Source organism: Lagopus leucura, unplaced genomic scaffold (assembly GCF_019238085.1).
Source record: "Lagopus leucura isolate 7727_CA_CO unplaced genomic scaffold, USGS_WTPT01 Super-Scaffold_73, whole genome shotgun sequence".
Lineage (NCBI taxonomy): Eukaryota > Metazoa > Chordata > Aves > Galliformes > Phasianidae > Lagopus > Lagopus leucura.
This window is the reverse complement of record NW_024962252.1, coordinates 31,373,183-31,397,496: the sequence shown is the minus strand read 5'-3', so window position 1 is coordinate 31,397,496 and position 24,314 is coordinate 31,373,183. Positions and strand designations below refer to the sequence as shown.

Sequence of the window (24,314 nt, the reverse complement as noted above, 5' to 3'; positions counted from 1 at the left end):
AATATTGCTAACCTCAATTTCTCTAATAAGCTTGGATAAGAATTACTATATTTGTCATGTGATCATTTAATGCAAATTAATGCCTAAATGCAGTAGCATAGGAATATTTAGACACACTTTCTAAAGTTTAACTAACAAAGGGAAAAAAACAACAAACAAACAACAAAAAGCAAACAATAAACAAACAAGAGGCAGCAAGTTAAAAATTTAAGCAAGTTTGCTTAAATTAAAAACTTTTGTTAGAAGAAGATGTTTACAGCTTAACATTATAAAAATTTGGAAATAAGTAATTTGATAAGAGAAATAAATCTTTTTTTTTTTCTTCTTTTTTTCCAACCATGGACACTAAAGGATAAACAAAATTCTGTCATAATAAGCAGCTTAAATCAATTCCCTAGAGAATAGAATCAGATTAGTGGGTGTTTTCATCAACTTGAGACAATTTTAAAACGCAAGAAATTGAAGGAGAGATGAATTGATATATTTGGAAGAAGAAAGAGAAACTTTGCGTTCTAAAATATTGGGAAACTTGACTTGTGTTACCATAACTAAATAGTACTTAAACTGATTATTGCTTGATACATTTCAAGAGACAAAGAGGTAGGACTGAATGCTTTTCTCAGCTTAGGTGGCTCATTATGCATGCAAATATATCTGACGAATATAAAGAGAGGCATGTTCATTAAGGCAAGATCAGACATTATTGGGTAAGAAAATTGTTATACAACTTTCTGTAAAACATCAACCTTTGTTAAAAATCACAATCATTAACAAAATAACAAAATAATCCCAATGTATTTGTTTTGGTGAATAAATTTATTGCAAATCTAAACAAGTTTATATCAACCTGTTTATTATTATCAATTATGCACAAGGGGACAGCAAACACTGTCGCAGCCAGCTTTCAGCATCCAATATCAATGCCAGAAGGAGGACTCGACTTGTCCTGTCAGCTCACCAAACATTTTGCATGATGCTGCTCTGTCCCCCATGAGCAATATTGCTTCACTAAGGAGCATAGGTATCTTTCTTTGAGATCTGAAGTTAGATGGTGTGACACCCTTGTCGTATTCTGTTTCTCCAGTGTTAATATACCAATATTTATGTATCTTGATATATGTTTGCTCTCAGGAAAAGAGTTAATGGCTTCTAAAGAAGCAGCCATTGCCTAGAAATACAGTAGCACAGAACCAAAAAGTCACTAACTACAGATACGTCATTTTCGCTACTAATGCACATCTCTTTTCTGTTGATTACCTAAACTATTGCAAGGACTTGTCTTACAGAGCTACGCAGACACACCACAATTTGTAATGTATTTATCCCCATAAAAACACCCAACATTTCCATGAATAAGGAAAGCTAACTGGTATTTCCATTCTATTGTTAAAGAACTGAAACAGAAAAGGAATTATTAAAGCTTTCATACTTCATCCATACAACTCAGGAATCAGACAGGGGAGCTTCAGTTCATGATATTCTCCTAGATTCTCTCCTAAATGCCTTGAGAGCTCTATTGATGAAAAAGACTACAGGCTTCTAATTGGAGCATCAACGTTAAATACTTTAAAACAAGTGGTATGAATACCCACTAGACAGACAATACAGCCCCCAGGTGCTCCTGAAAAGGAGCTAAAAGCAATTACAAGCAGTTGTAGTTGATAAGAGGCTCTGTTGATGTCAAGATCATTTTCCCTGCTTTTTCTGTTTGGCTGAGTGTAAAGCACTAAAAATATACAATGTTGACAAAACGGTAAGTAAACGGGTAGAAAGCTATGTTCTTACTCTGTTAAAGCTTGTTAAGCATGCAGTCTGAACTTTCAGTTAGCTGTGCAACTTGTCTTCAAGAACTCCCACAGATAACTCCCCGCCCCCTTTTTTTTTCTTATCTTCAGCCCTTTTACAGAATATTTGAAAAGAGCTAATGTAAGAATTTACATGTTCTGATGGTATTTTCTTTTTTACCCACTGTGTGATGCTGGTCTAGATTTCAGACCTCCAGATGAGAATGAAACTATGAATTTGCAGAGGTTGTTTTAAACCTGCACATTATAGATTGCGGAAAGAGTCTTTGTTGGTGTACTTCTGCTGTTGGACAATCTGGTCTTGACCAAAACTAACATGGTAGCATACTGCAATGCTTTCATTTTTCTACTGCAGTTACCTTTTTGCAAGAGTAGCAATGATGAGCAAATTGTTTCTCAAAACAGGGTACGCAGTAATTCTCATTGTCTTTGGTGATCAGTGGTTTTGTTCCCAGTGGTTGCTGGCAATACTGACAAACAAAACAGGATTCATGCCAGGAACTGCCCTTAAATTCCATTTTACGGGAACCTGCAAAAATCAACATAAATTATGCTCCCAGATACAGTCTTGCCACAAAGGTTTCAAATGTCTCATTTTTCATTTTCTGTCATAGTATTTTGTTATCCCCCATGTTTTCAAGTACGTAGCTAATCTCAAGAACACATTCAGTACTCTATGATCACGAGGCAAAGGACATGCTAACTGGCCTAAAATGTGATTTTTATTCTCTATTTATTTGACTCTTTTAGAGTTACTCCTCGGTAATACACTCCAGTTGATCAGAGCTTCTCTCAGACCACTCAGTGATGATATGATGTTTAGGTACACAGCACTTCTGTAAATTAAATGTGAATTTGCTTGGATCTTTAGTATAAATATTAATGTATTTTATCTTCTTTAAACTAAGTTTCTTTCACTTATAATTGCACTATTTATCTTATCCAGCCTGAGCTGGAATTTTTAAAGTATCTCTATGATAAACTACCATGTCTCTTCTTAAAACTCATCATTTTCATCCTAGTTCAGTGGCTCTTTTTTTAAAAATCATATTCAGCCAGTTGCTTTGATTCAGTGCAAGGACAGATGCAATCCTAAAAGAAAGTCTCTCCATTAAATGTCTACTAGAGAAGCTGTTAAATTGTGTGCAGGTGCACTGTATTCCTTAACACATATTTGTTAAGCCTAAGATAAACATATATGTGTGAGACTGATTCTCCACTGCGGCTTCCACCCCTGCCAGTGGCATCAGCCTGAGCAGGGGGATGCCAGGTGCTTTTACCATCCTTTCCACAGGAAGAAAAGAATTACTGCTATAAATGATTATTCCTGGATAACTTGTTTCCTAGATGTAGGTTTAAAGGAAAGAGAACCTACTCTTTGAATTCCAGCATAAAGAGTTTGCAGCTGCCTCCTAGCAAACTGAAGGCTAAATGTACTGTCTTTGCCTACAGAGTATTTTCAACACAGACCTAGCAAGCCAAAGAGTCAGTGGCTAAGGAAGAAGAAACTGGTTAGCATCTCTTCAGCTCTTTGTTTGCCCTTTGATTCTTGTACTGAACACTTGGTGAGAGGATTTAGTCTCCTAGACTCTGGAACAAAACCTGCAAGGAGGATATACACCAGAGGACAATAATGTAAAAAAAAACACAACAAACCAAACAAAAACCCTCTATACTCTGATGTTATTCCGGTCACATCTAACAAGGTGTGTCGCTATCAGACAACATTCTTCTAAAAATATACCACATTTAAGCAGTACATCACCCCTACACTGAACACAACTATATTACTACAACATTTATTTCCACTAATATAAGTTTTACCTGTGATGAAGAAGAAAAAGTAATACAAGTGTAAAAGTACATAGTTGTATCAATGCTACAGGCTGAACCAGGATATCAGTAACCTGGTATTTATATAAAGACAATAATTCTTCATGGCCCAAACTAGTAATCGTAGGACCACAGCATACAGTTTGCTGCTTGTATTTGGAGCTAAGTGAATTATCTGTAAAAAGGCTTAAGGATTTAGGGTAGTCCGCTGCTCCAATAGTTTGGGACCCACTCTCCTTGGCAAGCTACTGCATTTTGGCACTTACAATGCCAAACCTGCTGTAAACAAATCTGTATGTGTTCTGTAGTAAAAATACTGCTAATTATTTGAACACAGAACTTAATGTTTTGACAACTGAAGTAAAAAGTGTTTCTGTGTAAAAGAAGTGGTTTATGAAGAGTGTGAGATAGTTCTGGTTCTCAAGGCCCTGCCAACGTGACAGACAAAACGCAGATCTTTTGTCTAGCTCAGCACACCTGCTGATGATAGCTGTTTGTCCACCTATACTCACAGTGGGATGCACTTCCTACGGGCTGCAGGCAGAATCAAGGGCACAGCATGAGTACATTTTATTCTGTTTGGAACTCTAATATCCTTTATAAGGATTCATAAGTCCTGCCAGTGCTAGACCAGAGGGCCTGCCTTGCCTATCTTTGCTGCCGGCAGGGTACTGCAGGAGGGAGTGGCAGTCCTGCAAGCTGCACAGTTGTAGCTAGGCTATTTGAGGATGTGATTTTAATTGAAAATGCAGTTCCATATTCCACAGGAGGATCCCTGTTGTCTTACCAGGCATAATGGTCTTCTGGCAGTGGAAACACTTTGATGAATACTCATTGGAGTAGCATTCAGTACAGAGCAAGAGCTCATCCTTGGCAGCAAATGGTTTCTCTACCAGAGAGCGGCTGCATTTCGTGCACTTGAAGCACCTCTCATGCCAGTGGCGGCCTTTGTAAGCCAGATCCTTGGAGAAAGTAAGTGCATGTTAATAAAGGCATTTCTTTACAGTGTTCTTTTCCCTCATCTCCTCCCAGAACTGAAGAGAAAAATGCAGAGCACTGCAATGGCAACTTGAAGAGTTGCATCCAGCAGGTGTGCTCAAAGGCAGTATTAGTGCTCAAAGGCAGTGTGTCAGGGTATTTTGCAACTCTTGCTAGGCCATTAGGAGTTGCTTTGGCACAGGCAATTGAGGCAATTGTCCCTCGGCATGCAACATCAGAGAGATGTTTATATTGGAAGACCCAGCATCTATTTTTACTGTTGGCCTTCAAGGAGAAGCAGGTAATTAACATTTTAAATGTGCAGAGGCCTCCTGACAAGAAGCATATTCTCTACAGACTTTTAAGTAGAACTTCATGTATTTTTTAATATTACTACTTTTCCTTCCAGCTGACTCTACATAGCACTAAAGAAAGATCATATTATTGAAGAGAACAAGCAATTAAAATCTCATTAATTGAGAACAAAATGGTTCTTGGGACGTGTATTAAAAAATCATTGCTTTTGTTTATACCTAATATAACTCCCTCTAAAAGAACTGGCAGAAATATATTTGTTTAAGACTCAGCAGGCTTAAGAGATGAAACAGCTAGCAGTATACGTATGAGGCCTCCACTAATAATTAAACAACAATAAAAAAAAGAAAGCATCAATTTTTTTTTTCCCCAAGGTTAGAAAATACAAGGGAAAAATGTATCACCAGAAAAATAATAATCCTTAAAAAATTAACCAGGCCTTTCCAGATCTTCTTTATAGGTAAGAAGCACCAAAAGGCACAAAGCCAATCTCATTTTTCTACTTTGTCAGTTCCCAACAACTTAAAATGCTAACACGAGAAATGAAATACATACCAGGGTTCATTTGGGCATTGCTGAGTGTTGAGAACTTTCATTTCCTTTAGTTAGCACTCTGAACCTTTTGGAAAATTGTCTCTCACACAAAAGCCAAGAAATGGATAAGAAGGAGAGGAAGAGAGCCAAGCTCTAGCAGCTTCACAGAGGTTGGACAACCTGCTGTAGACCTCTGTGGGTCACTTCTTTAGCTGTGACACTCCCGTCTTATTATCCCTGCTTTTTTTGTCTCTATTTTTCCTTCCACTCCGTCTGAAGATAAGATTTTTTTAGGGACCTTTCATATTGTTAGTCCTGCCACTTAGAAAGTTTAAATCGTAAAAGTGGGGTTAGTGAGCTCAGAGTACGTGTTCTCCAGGTGATAGTGACTGGAGCATACAAGTTTGCAACTGAAAAACACTGGTGAGCATCTGAGAACAGTTAGCATCCATATCAGTGTTTTTCTTTGACTACTCCTTCATGGAACTGAGCTGTGCTCATACAATATACTTTGAAAACCAAAATTATATTGGCTGGAGAGAGATCTCCTTAGAGATTTACTTTAATAACTTTATGATCTAGCACTCACTGTGGCACCAAGGGACATGGTCTACTGGTGGGGTTCAGTAGGTTCTTTTATTTCAAAAGAACATAAGCAAAATGAGCATGGGAGAAGGTGATCAGTACAAACTGAACTCAGAAAAACAAGAGGTTTTTGACAGCTTTCATCTTCTTTTAAAATTGTAAGTGTAAAGGGCTGTAAATTGAGCTAAAGGGTGCTGGAAAACCTGTCAAAGATCACAGAGGAATTCATGTTATTATTACTTATTCTTAAAAAGAGTAGAAGAAAATGGATAGCCAAGCCCAGAAACACTGCTGGTCACATTTCATCTGAGAGACAAACAAGGTGAGCATGAAAGTTAAAATGAAAATATACCTGATTTCCAAAAGTAGTACAAAAAAATTTGAATTATAAATCATCTTGATGTCTGTATGTCAGCATTTGCAGTCGAAGTAATTTGCAGAATAGCTGAAGACAATTTTTCCAATGGCAATCTCTCAGAAATTCCAAATGTTCCCTCATCCAAATACACTGAACTATATCAGCACCCCAAATTCCCTCAAGCACTGGTCAGCTTCTGCTGCTGATGAACTAGCGAAGGTGGAGGATGGAATCCAGATATGGTCCATGCATATACCACATAGAAGATACTTGAGGTGCATGTACAAGCAGATTTTCTCATCTGGATTTCCCAGTTCTGGAAAAATAGCTCTGCTGTACACAGATGCACAACCACTATGCTCAGGTTCCTTCACCAGCTCAGGACTACACAGAAGTCTGATATAGAATCAATCATTAAAGAAATGGGGATAACTTAACAAAGAACAAGAAAGTTAAATCCTTACCTTGGAATCGCATTCAATAGGTTGCTTGCACTCCTCACAGAGGTTGGCAAATAGGCTGTCGTAGCATCTAACACAATAAGCATTTTCTTCCCTTAATGCGTATTTCCTTCCACGGAGAGACTGCAGGCAGTAATGGCACTCTGAGTGATTGCTGGTCATTCTGGTGTTCTCCAGGTGGTTTGGAAAGATGGAAAAATCATGTAATTGAACGGATAACAGTTTTCTATCCCAGATAATAATAAATTGTGCATTACCTATGAAAGTTAGGATGGGTGTTTTTTAGTCCTTTGCTCTGGATTTCTAGTGCTGAGTTGTTCCATAATAAAACAGTGGTCTTTAATGATTTGTAATGATGTATTGTGTCACTCAAATAATGCAGAGCAAGAAAGTTGCTTTGGCTTACTTGAATGTTATTTACGTTGACAGGACAGGTACCTGAAAAAGAACGTGTCTTCACAGTTGTTCTGTATATGCAACTACTGCCTTTATAAGCACTAAGTACTGGATTGTGAAGTACAGTGTATCCAGAAATTAGGGAATGGAAGGATAAATAAGATAAATAATTTTTAAGTAAGTTCAAAAATTAATCCAACTCTGGGGCTAAAAGGCCATATAGAAGAGGCAAGCTCGTTGTGGTGTTTTCTGGGCTCCTTTTTTGCCTTTCTTTTTGTTCTGTTCATCCCTTTATTTTGAAAACAGCCACATCTCTACAAGCAGAAGGAAGACAGTGAACTCCAAGCTTTACAGCCTTTTTTTTTTTTTGCGTGATCCAGCTGTCCTGCTAACATTTGTTGGCAATGTATGTAGAGCAGTGTAAACACCCCCAGGTAACAAAGAGCAAAATATAAATAAACAAACTAAAATCCAAATAAAATTGTAACTTCAAGAAAATTCCTCTTGTTTTTATTGGAAAAGATTACTTTTTCTTACATGTTTATGTATTGCCAGGTTCACAGTTGGAAGAGCCAAAATACTGTGAGATAGATAATATTTCTGTGCCAGATAAGTGAAGGAAATATCACAAATCTACTGAGAGCCAATTGTATGAGTTTCTCATCCTTCATTTTTCCAGGCTAAAGAGGCTTGGATAAGCATCCTAACTTCAGCAGCTTATAGATCTGCAGTGTTGACTGTTTTGAGGATTGTAGAGATGAAGACTTACTTATTTCAGTTATTTTGTTACTGGTTGGATCATCAGCACTTTGCTAAAATTGGGTCTAGATTCCTGGGAATGAAGGAAGAAGAAACCACAAAGTTCTCAGTGAAGCAAACCCAGAAACATCTGCCAGACTCACTGGATTACAATTTTCATTAAAGTCATCAGCAAGTGTCACTGCAATCAGAGCAATCAGCCAGCAATCATAAATTTTCAAGGAACTAAGAACAATTGGGGAAGGTTTCCTAACACATCAGTGACTTCGGGCGGCGGAAGTCTTTGCACACTGAATAATGGTGCAAGTTTATCTTAACCAGCTGCAAAGGAAGAGAAGCATATTAACTAAAACCAGGAGCACTTAGCACCACAGAGTTTATATCTAGTCCATTTAGGGTAAGTTGCTCATTGGTTTTATACATTCACTGGATGTTTTATACCCATGGTTCAGCTTTGAAAAAGCATTTAACTTCTACATTTCTGCTTAGCTGTTTTCCAAAATGATAATTTGAACCATGAGGTGTTCAGTTACTGGAGGTCTCTACTGGTACTAATGCACAAGTCAAGGAATTTATTAACCTATTTCTGGAGGGGCTGCAGTAAAACTATGAAAAAGTATCAGGGAGGAAAGCTATAATGCAAAAGTAATGACTTGTTCATTTGGCACAAGCTATGAAAAACTTGTTGTTCCTGTAAGCTGAAAATCTTTGGAGCTGAATTGATTTATTGTTTTTTTGGCTGCCCTAAATCTTAGAGCTAACCTAGACATGGTACGGCAAGGAAGTCAAATTATCTGCAACTCAAATCAGTGCTTGCTTAGATATGTGCTTGCTTAAAAATATTACAGATATATTTTCTGTGATATCCTTGGGATGACAGTATAAGAGAACGTGGATATGGAGTCTCATTTCCTTAAGATCAAACAGAGCTTTGAGTGTGCAAAGAATTAACCAACTTATAAGAGAAAACAACATGCATCAGCTCAACTATAAAAACCAGGCACTATATAGTAATTCAGTGCATGATCACTTAGCTGTCACTAGAATCATGGTTATGTTTTGCTCATTTCTATATTGGAGAATTCTTCTAAATTGGTGTTTACAGAGGCAGTAGAGAAGAAATGCCTGTGGCTAGCTGGGCTCTCTGTTGAAAGTTGAAGGACAGGCTTGAAAGTGGATTTCAGAATAACTTTAACTCCTTTTTCTTATGGGAATTAATGTTGTGATCTGCCCCTGAGGATTACCCTCACTATGCTACCTTTCCACCTTCCTCTCTGCCGAATCAGTACCTCAGCTTCCTAACAGAGTTCCATCTCAGTCTAGAAGTGATAACAGCAAAATCCTAACAGAGCATGTATGAAGAACGTATCTGTTGCTTACAGTCTTCTGTTTTTTTTCTCCACAAAGCTTATCAACAAGTAATTTCATGTATTTACAGATACATCTCTGTTTTTTCATTCTGATGAATGGCAATAGGATTTCACATTATTAAAAAGTATGCAAGCCGAACAATTTTGTTCAAAAAGTTGTTCTCTTGATTTTTTTTCCCCAGGCCAATCTATTCCAGGAAGCGTAGATTATGTGCTTGTACAAGATATGGTTTTCTAATACCTAAGCGTTTCTGAATCTGTAATGTAGCTATCCTCCATAAAGCCTATACGGATATGGGAACAAAGTCCTAATAATGTTGCTTTATGTATCATAGTGGTTACTGAAGAACATTAAAAGAGTATCCCCAAGACCATAACCAAGAACTGAGGTATGATCAGGCTGCTCCTCTGGTAAAGCACTCAAGTCCAGAAAAGATTTCTTCAGAAAAATTCTTCAGAGTTTGACCATGATGAAATAGGACCATGTTTGGATATGAAGCAGAGATGGTATGAGAAAGAGTGATTATTTTTGCAAATCCTTTGGCAAAGTTCTGGGTAATCTCTGCTCGCTACTTTTACCCTTGGACAATGAAAAAAAAAAAAATCTCATCTCCCCCAGCTTCTCTTATCCTTGCTCCAATAAATAAATAATGTTACAAGCACCACGTAGTTAAGTAGAATGTTTTTCTTGTGCTTTGATCCTAATCTCTAGAGAAATATGTTTACTTTAAGTTTGCTGGAAGCTAGACTTCTTGTTTTGAAGGTCAGCTAAGAAATCTCTGGAGGTCTGGTGCTATTCACTCTCATGGAATGAAAAGCTGACTCCAGCATTCCAGCAGCCCTCTCGTGTCCCAGGCACAGAGAAGGACTGTGATTTCTTCATTCCTTGGGAAAAGATGATTTTGTTATCTAGATTGGAGCAAAGCTAAAGTACAGCTGATTCTTATATAGACAGTTGGCACAGATATGTGATATCAGTGCAACATACTGTTGGGAACCTGCTGTAGCAGGGGAGTTGGACTAGATGGTGTCCAGAGGCCCCTTCCAACCCCTACTGTTCTGTGATTCTGTGATTTGTAGCATTAGGGTAGTCCTAGAGACATAGAGGATGTTGCCAGTGATGTAAAGATCTTGCAGCTGATGTCCCTGGGGTCAGATCTGAGAATGCAGCAGTCTGATGGTATAAATTATAGAGCAGATGAAAATAAAACAACAGAGCTGGCTTGTCTGCCCACTGTTACAACAGATGAAGACAGAATTTAGCTACAGAAAATTAGGAGAGGAACTTTCTGTAGACTCAGATTGTTTTCTATAAGATAAGGGATACTGTAAGTCTTCTAGCAAAGAAAACCATATTAAAATTGTTTCCAAGTCCATGAAAACCAGTTAAATGTAGGATCATTATGAAAGGAATAATGGTTTTCTCGTTGAAGCTAAAAACCACAGCCATAATGCTAATATATCTCTTAATAATTTATCTTAATATTCTCCATAAATACATATTAATACACTTTAGATTATTGAAGCAAACAAACAAAAAGAACAGAAATGTTGATCATACACTTTTGTACATCTATTCATACATATGAAGATATTTTTTGAGGAAATCCTATTTCCTGATCTAAATAAGCCTGCTGTTCAGCTGCATAATTTTTTCCTTAAGAGAATACAAGGGCTATGAGACAGTCATAAAGAAGGAAAAATGATGGCAAAATAAATCACTGTCACAACACTGAAGGATAAGAAAAACAAATCAATCCCTTATGAGGGTTACACCCTGAGTTGCAAGTCAACTCAGGCACTGTTTTATTTTCAGCTAAGTACATATTTTCATCTTGAAACATGTTTTTGCTTATTAGCATGTATTTTCTGATTTCATTTTCCTCTTTTTTTTTTTTTTTTTTGAAAGCTGCTGTATAATTCATCACATACATTTGCAAAACATATTAGTGACTCAAGGCTACAACTACATTATAAAGCCAACAACATCATTATAAGGAAAAGTTTCTAACAAGACCATTATTTTATAAATGAGAGTTTCTAACAGTGTTCTCCCAGACCTATTAAAAGTCTCGATCCCTCAAAAAACAATAAAGTAAAGAAAAAATACCCCAAAATCCATAACCAACCTACACTCTCTAAAGGACAAATAAATGGATGCTGTATGTCCAAAGCTTCAGCAATACCCTATCTTTCTCTCCTCAAGAGTATCTGTAATTTTCACAGTTTGTCCCAGAAGTTATGCTGGAGTGTTTAGCATGCCAGAATATTTGCTCTTCTAAAAATGGGTATAGAAGCAATAGAAACCAGGGGCATACAGCATAAATCATGTCAAAACATGTAGGTGCAAGAAAGCAGAGGCACAGGCATTAGCTATGCATGCTGTTTTGTCCCTGTGGCACAGCACAGTAACACAAACTCAGGTCCTGGAAGTACTGAAGTGAATGCAGAGCAATCACTGATGAAGTTCTGCTGCCAGTGGCCAAGACAGGTATGCTGACCAGGGCTGTGCTGTGTGAGTACAGTGCTTCATGGGCCACTAGTGACACCGATTTGGTGGAATATCTCAACCAATCAGCCTATTGAGAGCCTATCTAGTAGCAACACCACACTGCATTATACTGTGTTTATGCGCCTTATGACCACGAGTGATAAGGGCAAAAGTTCTGCCTTTAGAGAGGGACTGAGCATCACAAGTATCCTCCAATTTTCTCCTTAATTGGTATCACTGTTGGCTTTGTTTACACCACACAAACTCAAACACTGGTGTTAGTTATATAAATTTGTCCTTTATCCCACTGTAACACAATTTACAACTTTCTCAAACTTCAAACAAGCAGACTAGAGCAGTGGAAATGCTTGAACTATGGGTGTGCCGTTGCACAGACATACAGAAATTTTGTTGCAGAAGACACATGACTAGCTTATGTCTCTCAGGCTCTCCTTGCTGGCTATGAAATGGCCTTGCCCCTGCGCTTCCACAAGGAAGGTATTTTTGCTCAAATTCAGCCACAGAACTTTCAACAACAGCACTCAACTTGTCCAATGAAGGAGACAAAAAAATAGCCAGCTGGCCACAGAATTAAACCTAGATGATTTGCTGGATTGCTATTATTATTATTTTACCTAATCATAGAATGGCTTAGGTTGGAAAGGACTTAAAGATCACCCAGCCCCAGGACATGGGCTGGGCTGTCCCCCACCAGCTGCCCAGGGCCCCATTCAACCTGGCCTTGAACACCTCCAGGGATGGGGTACCACAGCTTCTCTGGGCAGCTATGCCAGGGCCTCACCACCCTTTGAGTAAATAGTTTATTCCTAACATCTAACGAATCAGCACATGAGAGTCTGAAAGTGCAATAATACCAACATTAGATGCAGTCATTCCAGTCAGAACTGGACAGAACAGGCACTGTTCTGAACACAGCAAGCTCAGCTGATTTTCACTATTGCTGTTCAGTAATGCTGCTCTGTGTTTAAGGAGAGACAAGCCATCTGTGGAGTGCTCAGTACTGATTCCAGTCTCTGGCTGTTACTAAGGAACGTAAATCCAGATTCCTGGGCACTGTCAATATCAACAGCAGATATTCAAGTAAGGAAGTAAGGTTAATGCTAAGGCTTAGATAACTGCTTTTATTTTTCTGAAATAATTCTAACATATACTTTTTTACAGGTATTTAGAGTCTGGTACAGCCAGAATGTTCTCCTATGTTCACTGTGAATCTCGGCCCTTTATGGCTACTGTCAGATTTGCAGAACCAAATGAAACCACAAAATATTTCAGTCATGTATTGGTGTGCCTTTTTGTGTAAAATCCTGGCAGAATTCTCAGGCACACTGTACATATTTAGCCACCAAAACAGGTCTGAGGACTGCGTATGGCACAAAAGGGCATTTGAAAAGAATTATACCCAAATTAGCTTGTGAATGATATGCTTAATAGACATTTATACTGTTTTGAATTAATTGACTTGAGTTTCACAGCTTCCAAGAGCAGTCATGAACCTAAGATGTAGATGAAAAATCACTAGTGAATCTTAGGTAGAATATTAAAGGAGCAAGTTTAAAATAAAGTGGGATACACCAGGGGCTGCCACTGATACAAATGCTGCTTAACATCTATATTAACAACCTAGACGATGGGACAGAGTGTACCTGCAGCAAATTTACAGATGACAGGAAACTGGGAGGAGTAGCTGATAAACTAAATGGTTCTGCTGCCTTAGAGAGGAACCTGGACAAAGGTGGAGAAATGGGGTGACAAGAAACTCATGAAATTCAACATATATCTCCCCTGCATCTGGGGAGGTATAACTCCATGCACTAGGATGTGCTGGGGCACCCAGCTCGGAAACTGCTCTGCAGAAAAAGATCTGGGGGTCCTGGCTGACAACAGGTTGAACCTGAGCAGGCAATGTGCCCTTGCAGGTAAGAACAACAGCAGTTTCTTGTGCAACATTAAGAATAGTATTGCCAACGGGCCACGGGAAGGGATCTTTAATGTCTACTCAGCAGTGGTAAGACCAAATCTGGAAAACAGCTTCCAGTTCTGGACACCAAGAGAGACATGGACATACTGGAAAGAGTCCAGTGAAAGGCCAAGAAGATAACTGAAGAACTGGGACATTACTGTGATGAGGACAGGCTGAGAGCTGCGACTGTTCAGACTGGAGAAGAGGAAGCTCAGGAGGGAATCTTATCAATGCTTATTAATATCTGAAGGGAGGGTGCAAAGAGTCAGGATCTTTCCAGGATGCCCAGTGACAGCACAAGAGGTTCCCTCTGAACACCAGGAGCACTTCAGAGCTCTGCAGGTGACAGAGCACTGGTACAGGATGCCCAGGGAGGCTGTGGATTCTCCCTCATTGGAAATGTCAACATGAAACATGACATGGTCCTGGGCCACCTGCTCTATAGGACCCTGCTCTAAGGATGGGGCTGAACAAGATGGACTCCACAGATCTCCTCCCACCTCAAACATTCTGTGATGGAAAACAGGTTTATCATTGCTAAATTCACAGAATTTCACAGAATTGTTGGAAGAGACCTCTAGAGATCATCAAGTCCCACCACTCTGCCGAAGCTGCCTCTCTACAGCAGGCAAAATGATAAAACAGCAGGCAAAACAGTCCTCAAAACTTCAGTATTCCCTTCCAAGTGTTTGGGAAGGAGCAAGGTCATTGCCATAAAAGGAATGAAGGTCTCCTGTAGATGACTTGTTGTGATTACATGTATAAGCCAGACATGCATGTAGTCTAAACACAAGAGAAATGCAATTGCTTTCAGCTGGAATGCTTGAATTTGAATGTATGTTTAAAGCTTTGCTGCCCATATCTTTGAAGCACAGATTTTGTAAGGTATTTCAAAGATAGGCAAGTAGGATTTAAAAAGTAGAGAAGCAACTATATTCTTAATTACCATTAATGTTAATGTTTCTTAATATTTCAAATCTGATAAACAGGGTCTCTAAATCCATCCCAATTAAAATGCATTCAGTGGAATTGCGTACATTTGGTTAGAGAGGAAATGGCAAAGGAAACTAGTGATTTTAAACAATTTCTGTCCAAACAAACAAACAAAAAAAACAGTAAGCATTTTTAGTAGATTCAGCATTTCTGCTGGAAAATATCACTTCCAGCATTCTCAAGTCCCAGCCATGTGTGAAATTAGGAAAGACTGACACTACTTTGTACTGTCACATCCTTTGTCAAGAAGCATGATATTTAGCTCTAAGCATGGCCCAAATCCTTAGCCCTTTTTGTTGAGAAGGAGTTACTGACTTGTCTGTGGTATCTTGTTTGCAATAATGAAGATTTTGTTAATTGGAGTGTTGCAGGCTGGTGCAAGACAAAACTCCTTTTCTTCACTGGTTATTTTAAATTGCAGCTGTTAATGCAGACCTGGCTACAGAAAAGATGTAGAGGTCTGGATGTCTTCAGTCAACCTGACTGTGTCAACAACTTGGCTCAGAAGGAAATGTAGGCAGAGAAGCATTGCTCAGCCCCTGTTCCGTATGGAACAATGAAAAATAGGGGTTGTTTAGAGTACCGAAATCTACACTACTTCTTAGCAGAATTTAGCAGGGGAATCATAGAATCATAGAATGGCCTGGGTTGAAAAGGACCACAGTGATCATCTAGTTTCAACCCCCCTGCTATGTGCAGGGTCACCAACCACCAGACCAGGCTGCCCAGAGCCACATCCAGCCTGGCCTTGAATGCCTCCAGGGATGGGGCATCCACAGCCTCCTTGGGCAACCAGTTCCAGTGCATCACCACCCTCTGTGTGAAAAACTTCCTCCTAATATCTAACCTAAACCTCCCCTGTCTTAGTTTGAAACCATTCCCCTTTGTTGTAAATAGCCATTCCCCCTCATGTTTATACACTCCCTTCAAATACTTGAGGCCACAATGAGGTTTCCCTGGAGCCTTCTCTTCTCTAAGCTAAAAGGAAGCAGATCTAAAAATAATTTTGCAATGTGAAATCACTATAAGCACACACATACCTTTTGTCAGTTCAGCAGGCAAAATCATCCTAAGAAAGATGCAAGAAACCCTGTGCAAGATGGCAACAATCTGCTCATCAGGAATGTATCCTAATCCCTTTTAGAGGATTAAATTCATGCTCTGAAACTTGAGCATTTATAAGCTTCCAAAACTAATATAAATTAAGAAGTCATTGCACTGGGGTATTTTTGAGGGGAAAAAAGTATTTTTGCATTCAGCTCAGCTGAAAATGCTCTAATAGTTTTATTTCAAGTTTTGATGTATTTTAACAGCAAATTTTTGTGAATAAACAAAACATAATGGAAAATATCTGTTTGTTTTAGAAAAGTAGGACTCAATAAAGTGAAATTTGAGTAAAAGATATTGGTGAAAAACACCTCAAATTCTCAGCAGAAAATCTTTCACCGAAAGCATGTGTTTTATTTTTGATTGAAAATGAAAGTTTCATTGGGATAATAAATGTTATAGCTAGCTAGCTACATGTGATCAGTTTGAGGTAAGAAATTTGGTAGCAAAAAAAGGATCTTTGTGCTGGGTAATATTCAATTAAAAGGTGGGAACATAGAAAAAAACATATTGTACTTACATGGAAATAGCAATGAATGAAAATACTACGTATTTTTGAAAAAGAATTAATAATTTGGGTGAAGTGGTCAGGGGAAGAACTGAGGTCACAGCCAGTCTCTAGCAGCAAATATAAATTCTTCCACCCACCCTTCCTGGCTTCCTCCAGCCCCCCTTCCTGCCTTTCTCTCACCCACTGTCTCCTGATTGCAGAAATGACTTTAAAAGCACTTGAGTAAAAAGGAAAGTTAAAAATGAAGAGCCATGCTCAAGTCCTGATCAGAGATTATGTCGCTTAGTTCATCTGCAGTGTGCAAATGAGAGCAGTGCTTCTTACTGTTCCGTGCTAAAACTGCCAATGTTAGAAGTGCGTGCCAAGAGCAGAGGAGCCGACGGGAGGCCTGATGGTGGCTGCAGCTCACAGGGAGTGGAGGGGCAGCTCTGGGCTCTGCTCCCTGTGGCAGGGACAGGGCCTGAGGGAACGGCATGGAGATGTGGGAGAGGGGCAGGGGGAGTTAGATGATGGTTCTGCATCAGAAGGCGGTGCACGTGGAACAGGCTGCTCGTGGCGGTGTCATGGCCCAAACCTGCTGGAGTTCAAGGGGTGTTTGGACAGCACCGTTAGACATAGGGTTTGAATTTGGAATGGTACTGTGTGCAACCTGAGGTTGGACTCAAAGATCCTTGTGAGTCCCTTCGACTTGGGATATTCAGTGAATCTCTAAGTTAGTTCCTCTTCATACAATGCAGTAAAGCCAAATGCCTGCCCAGAGAACAGCAGCCTCTAAACAACATTGTTGTTTAGGCATTGTTGTCTTTCCTTTGGGACTTACCTGGGGAAGGCAATAACTGTAGACAGCGATGCCTGTCCTACTCCAGCAGTGAGGTGCTTGCAGACCATGAAATGAAACAGCCTGGTTACTAACAAGAGGTAACAGAGGTTCAGTAGGCAGCGTTGATGCTGCCTGCAACCTTCAAGATCTGAAAAACAGATCGGTCACACCTTTCCTTTGCAGATACATCAACTGCAGGGAATGGAGCTCCTCTACCTCTTGTTTAGTTCAGGGACAGAAGGAGGATGGAGAGTAATTTATGAGGACGGAAACATCACAAGCATTAAAATCCTCATAAAAAAGTAACAACAACCCACCACTCACTAACACTTTAACTAACTGGGTTCCTTAAAAGTCTGTGACCTAGTTTAGAACTGCTTTAAGAAATACAATGAGTAAAGGACGAGCACAAGATAAGCTTTAAAGCAACCTAAAATTGGAAAATATTTTCATTACTTGGTTTTAAAAAAAATAAAAAAAGGACCTCATCCCTCCAAATCCAAACATACAACCCCCAAATGGTAAGACAGCAGCTGCTGGAGCAGCACAGCCTTCTATTTTTCTGTCTCAGTTGTACCTGACCTAGTTTTCTAAGAAAAAAATAAATGGATCTTCTTGGCTTTTGTAATAACATTATGATATCAAAATGAACCAAGTCTAGGTTTCTGATTTTAGCTGTGTTAAAAGAGGCCATTAGCTAGGTGGCATTACAGCTTAGGAAGAACAAAGACTACTACTACTAAGGTAAGGAGCACTGGTAGATAAGATTCCTACCTCCATTACCATTATTCCTGGGTATTTACACTTCCAGGCCCAATGAACAGCCTGAAGACACAGATGACATGATTCTACAGATAAGCTCGGGGCTGCTGACCATAGGTCAGTTTGTGAGGCCACCGTTGTACACAGCCTAAGAAATGGTGACAACAGCAAGCATAGCATGTGCAACTTCCATTCATGTTACATAGGTGGCGCTAAGAGTGACCACTGTTAAGGCAGTCTCTTCTCTGCAGAGAAGAGCTCTATGGCGTGCCTCCACAGACCTTCCCAGGGGAAAGCTGTGCAGTCCCAAGGGGCAGGATCAGGCAGAGGAGTGTGCTGAGTGCAGCCACCAACAGCCTCATCTCACAGCAAAGGGTGCCTGTGCGCTCTTCACTACTAACACAGAAGCATTGCTATGAGCACCAGCAGCAATAATTCTCTACATTTCTATTTCTTTGGAATGAAAGAATGTTATAACAATGCAGTCTGATTAAAATACATATGCATACATTACTTTGCCTGCTAGGTGGATAGGTGATAAAAGGTCTGTTCTGCTGGGGAGCATCTGAAGGTGTGTACACTTCTGTTGCTTTTATAGCAATGAATTGGTTATAGAATGTAACAGAGGGTGAGAAAGAGTGCCAGAAAAACACTGTGGATGTTCTTAAGTCTCTTTCTCCAAGTTGTTAAATGGAAGTGGGCTTTGTCTTGAAACAGGACCCTAGGAACAGCTGTATATGTATATAAATTACCATAGCGGAACAATTCCACTCAATTCGTAGATGTCAATTTGGTTTAATATTTTTCTAGATTAAATTTTTAACTCTGTATGCTAGGGTTGGTGTTCTCACATGTACTGGTGAGTGCTAGGCACAATTCACTTACAAGGTTTCAACATTTGCATCAAGGTGGCCAAGACAAAGTACTACGTTGTGGCTGTGTGTGCATTTCACTAACAATGTGGGATTATGGCACAGTACTTTGCTCCTTTTCTTATGATTAATTTTTGCCCTGCCCAGTATTTGTTTTAAACATACTGTAGAACTGGAAAACCTTACCAGTTTATATCTACCACGGGCATCAAGTGCAGGCTGCAGCTATTTGGACTCGAGAAACAAAAAATAAAATATTTGCTTCTTTGACGTATTCTCTGTTGATAGTAAGACAGCACACTTAATTTCAACACAGCAAAAGGGTAAACGACTCTGTGGGTAAAAGCTCAGTTCCAGAAAACAGCTCACTATGGCCTTTCAAGGAAGCATGCATCTCTGGTTTCTTGTTCTTCCTTTACAGAGAGGAAAAATAAAGGAGTGTTACTAGGACTGAGCAGAGATTATCTTTTGTTGTTGTTACTGTTGTTTTAAATAGGTGTTGTTGAGCATTAGACATTAACCAGAATAAAAATGTTAATTGAAGACTTTCTGAAGATTTGAGCTGTTGAGTAGATAACATTGTGCCAAACAAGATAGAGTTGGTGCCATGACTCTGTCTTAACTTCAGCTCTCATACCCTGGAGCAGCAACAGACCTCTCTCAGCTCTGGGTTTTGTTCACACCCTGCCCATGACCTACCATGAGCTCTTTCCCAGGTACTTGGAATATTTGTGCCTCTTTCTTTACCTGCTCTGTTTTCTTAGTAGATAAGGTCTTCAGAGCAGTTATGTGACTGGGTATCCTAACATTTCTCTTAAGGCCTCCGATCTCTGTGCCAGACATTAGACATATTTCTTTCTATTTTAACGTAGTCTATCTTCCTAAAAGTGGCAATGATTTAAAATTAGACCCTGAAATGAATAGATCTTGGTATTCTGTCTTTCTTTATTATGAAGTGAGGTTATTGACCTTTCAGTTACTGCTCTGCTGGGATTTTTGTAATGTTCTGGCATGTGAAAAGATTTTTTATTTCATTTATTTGGCACTATGACTTTCATATTTTTTTTCTATGGTTATAAATACATTCTATCCAAATTCTGAATCCACTAAGGGATTGCCCTATATTGACTGAAGGAAAATTAAAGCTAAAAATTATCAGAACACCTCAGACAGTCAGCATTTGACTCAAATCATTAGGAATAAAAGCTCACTTAATTCGCTGAATGCTGGAGGAAATTTGTTAAAAATGAAGAAATTCCTCTCTAACATTTCAGAACATTTTAAGAACATGCAATTTAACTCAAGGATGCTGTGGAACAATGAGTCCACAGAAGATATTTATGTGACAACATGAAGCCTGATACTCAGCAGTAGCAAAGCAACTATCCTAGCAAAGTAGGAACAGAAATCACCAGTTTCAATAGGGTATGATGCTCAGAATCTGTAACCAACCAGCGATGGGGAATAAGACAGCTCTAAGAGAGCAGGGTGGTGAAAAGCAGCAGAAATCTTTAAGGAACAAATATAAATTCAATTGCTTTTCTTTAACTTACAGTAAACTTAGTAAATGTTTTCAGTAAAAAGTGAAAGCCAGTGAATAGATGCATCAAAAAATTCTGTTGCTGCATTTAAAAAGAACAGCTTTAGCTTTTAATTTGAAATGTTTCTTAATGCTCTTCATTTCCAAACACAAAATTAAACAAAGACAGTTTTCCTCTAATCTTCTCCCTTTTTCTGCATGCAAATGGCATCCTCAATCCAGACATTTACACAGCTCTAATTGTGCAACAATTTCATGTGTTATAACACATAACTGAATTATGGTGTGGCTGAAATAGAAATTGCAGAGGTCACTTGTGAAAGATTCATCTCCTCATATATGCATGTATAACCTCACACTGCTGTGGGCTTCTGACCAATAGAACAATAACTTAATTCTCTGACATTTTTCAATCTTTTCAAAGACTTCAGAATGCTTTTCTAATGATAAAAAAGTAGCCCTAAAACACAGCTGTGAGACTTGCTCAAGGTCAGAGAGCAGACCTGCAGGTATGGGAAGGTGTGCAGCCAGTCTTCATGGCTTTGCCACGAGGCAAATCTGGTTGTCAGGGTGTAGTCATGGCACTGGCCTGGGATGCTGAAAACACTATATGAAAGTTGCCAGGTGGTCAGCCTCCCATGCCAGCTATGACTTAAGGGATCTGAAAAGGCTGCCTTATCTGGAATATGTTGCAAGGATTTACCAGTCCTAATATACGGACTTAGAACAAATTCAAACTTGAAGGCAAACATGGCTGAGAGGGAAAGTAACCTGATGTTGTGGAAGAAGTGAAGTAAAATAAAAAAAATAAACACTCTTAATATGAGAAAGGGAACCTGGAGGGGATAACAGCTGATATATACATGGTTCAGTATCAGGAGAACAGGGATATTACAAAACCTAACCTAAGTCCATAGAGGCTAACTCACAAGTCACTTTTTATAGTTAAGGGAGTGAGAAAAATTCCTCTCCAGGGTGATTCCGAGTAGAAACTTAATTTAGTCATTATCATGGAGGCAACCAAGGGAGGTAAGTTAGTCTTTGTGGTAATTTGTTCCTCACTGCATCTCTGTTACAGAATTTTATGTCATGGGATTTTTTATGTCATGGGATTTTATGAAATTATTTTTAGATATCAGTTCATTGTTTTCGGAGTAATGTCTACGTATTTCTACAAATCTATCCTTACTTCATTCCTCTTACACTTTACTGGAAAATATAAATGTATAAAATGAGAAGCTCATCACAGCCTCTTAACTAAAACTAGGAGATTCCCAGAAGATCCCCAATGCAGGACCACAAATGGAATACCAGCAGCATTTCCTTATTCCAATTCCCCAACTTTGTCTCTAGAGATTTTAATAGAAGAGCTGAGCTGAAAATCATAAACATCATAAACATCCTAGAATTAGACATAAGGCATCATCTTACTCTTAGCTGGCAGGAAAACGTGAAGAAAAACTTAGGTCAGTTTTACTCCTTAGGCAATATAAAAGTCTGACAGAGTCCAGAGATTGTTTAGCTGAGAGAAGTACTGCTCATCTGAGCAGGGTCAGGGTTTTACCTTCTGATTCTAGCCCAGACATTAGGAAGCGTGCTGGTGAAGATTTTCACGCTTCCGTCTGTTCATGGTAAGGCAGTATGGAAAGTTTTAAACATTTTTGAGAAGTAAAACTCAGGCATGGTAAAAATGATATGTAGAAAGCTGGGCTTATTGGTTTATGGCAGAACTTACTTCTTTCCAAGTCAACAAAACACGCTTAGCAAAATGTGATTGCCTGCAAATAACCTGGAGATACCACTGGTCACAATAGATCAGAATCTTTTTCAAGCAGCTTTTGCTTTCATTCGGCTCTAATGTTGCAAGAAGGTTAGTATGTCACCTCAAGTTTCTACCAAGTACACAAGTGTGAATCAAAGTGACTTTTGTGATACTGCAATCAAATGCATAGCAAGTCCATCAACAATCTGTTGTAACATCAGTACATCAAATCTGTCCTGTTCTGTTAAAACACTTTAGAAATGTCAGCTGTTTATGGAAGAAAAATATTAAACACAACAAAAGCATCTGAAACTTATTTTCTAAATATGAGAGAGTTTGTGTCCAGCTCTAAGTGTAAAAACAGATCTTCTGACAAAAATATTTTCAACATTCCACTACCAAAATGGAAATAATATCTGATAGTTTCCTCCAAATTTAATCTTTATTAAAAAGATTGCTATTGTGAAATCAAGTATCCGTACAATTAATACATGTAGTCTTTAAATAATCCTCATTACCCATATTCCTTTTTTAATTCTGTGAAACATGCACACATTTCCAGCAAAATTTCAGTAGGCAGCAATATAGCCTTTCAATTCTCTTCCTCTTTAAATTCCAAACCAAGATTATATCATAAAAATGTGACACAAAAAAGAAAATGTCTTACTGATACAGAATTTACAGAATTTTGAGATGCTACATGATTTCCACAACAAGATAAAATATTGATAGAAACACCAGCTTGGAAACTGGTTTTACTTCAAAGAAATACGAAGAACGCTCCATGTTAGGCAGTGATGTTATTTGTGACTTACCAGGCACTACTTTAAACATTTGCAATTTGATTTTAAAAGGTACTACTTTGCAACTTCTCTAATGATAGCAAATAGCTATGAACGTTTGCTAAAAGATAAAAATGATTCAAATGCCACAGGAAACAGTATATTCAATTTTCTTGGCTTGTTCTTTGGAGTAAACAGAATTAACTCCCATCTCACGACAAAGGAAACAACAAACAACATCTCCCACATTAATGAGCGAGCCAGTTCATAAAACAAAAACTATTTCATCTGAAAAAGCGTGCTTTCTCTTCTGAGTCATAAAGTCAAACATTTCTTATATGTGCATAGCTCTGCATATAATTTAAAGAAGCAGTAGCCATTCAAATTTGCAGTTCTATCACATAAAGGGAGTAAGGAAATTAAGCTTCAATACTCACATTTGGTTTTATTCTGCTTCTCCTGGTAACTTCTGCAGCGAAATAGAGGAAGAAATAATTACACAGCTTCACAGAAACAAGCATTCATCAAATCCAAAAGAAACAGAATACTTTGCCAGAGCTATTTGAGGGTCCCATCAGAATTTGGCTGGATAGAGGAAGGCTGAGGGTCAGTTTGTTTCCCTGAGACCTCATGACATGCAAATAGCTCGCTGCCTCACCACTGAATCATTTTTTGACATAGTGCATTCACAAATCGCAAACACATACCGTGTAGGAGGATCTTAAAGGAACGTACTTCAGCCAGTTGTCAAGAAGAAAAAGGTATGTCTGCTAAAAACTCAAGAATCAAAACCCTTAAACCGTTCTGTAGACAGAAAAAATAAAACAACGGATCACCATTCGTCCCCAGCTACACTGTGGCCCACAAAGAAGGCATCCAAAGGACTTCACTTGGGCTTGTAATTCAGAGAAGGGAAAAAGTCGTGATTACTAACCTATGACTGTTGCGCACAGGAAATGGGGGTGGGTGGGCAGGAGTAAGACTTCTCCAATTAAAGGAAAGATTTCTGGGGACTGAGCTGAATTCCTCTGACACTACTAAAGCAATTTCTGGGCTGGAACAACTTGCCTCCCTTCCACTACACAGGAAGTGGCTTGTAAGGCATTACCATCTGTAGCGTTAACAGCCCCATCCACGTTCTGCCTCAACATCGCTCAGTTCTGGCCTACTTCAAATCAGAGTCATCTCTTGCTGTTCAGACAGAGGGACCAGATAGCTTTTGCAGGCATTCCACCACATACATGAAGTACACAGAGCATATATTTTGCAAAAGACTCTCCAACCAATTTTAGCTAAGAG

General features: G+C 38.8%; 1 protein-coding gene across 12 annotated transcripts in view; it reads right to left on the bottom strand.

Annotated features, from left to right (window-relative positions):
• Positions 1–24,140, bottom strand: part of FHL5 (four and a half LIM domains 5) — a 28,119-nt gene extending 3,979 nt beyond the window's left edge. Inside the window, exons 1-6 of one of the 12 annotated variants that reach the window (XM_042887680.1) lie at positions 23,950–24,140; positions 23,723–23,819; positions 23,453–23,484; positions 6,873–7,040; positions 4,426–4,600; positions 2,165–2,334 (exon numbers count right to left, since the gene is read on the bottom strand). In XM_042887680.1, the coding sequence (XP_042743614.1) occupies positions 2,165–2,334; positions 4,426–4,600; positions 6,873–7,031 (504 nt within the window). In that variant the 5' untranslated portion in view covers positions 7,032–7,040; positions 23,453–23,484; positions 23,723–23,819; positions 23,950–24,140. The other 11 variants (XM_042887690.1, XM_042887727.1, XM_042887671.1 and 8 more) reach the window with 11 other exon arrangements.
• Positions 24,141–24,314: the final 174 nt, after the last annotated feature.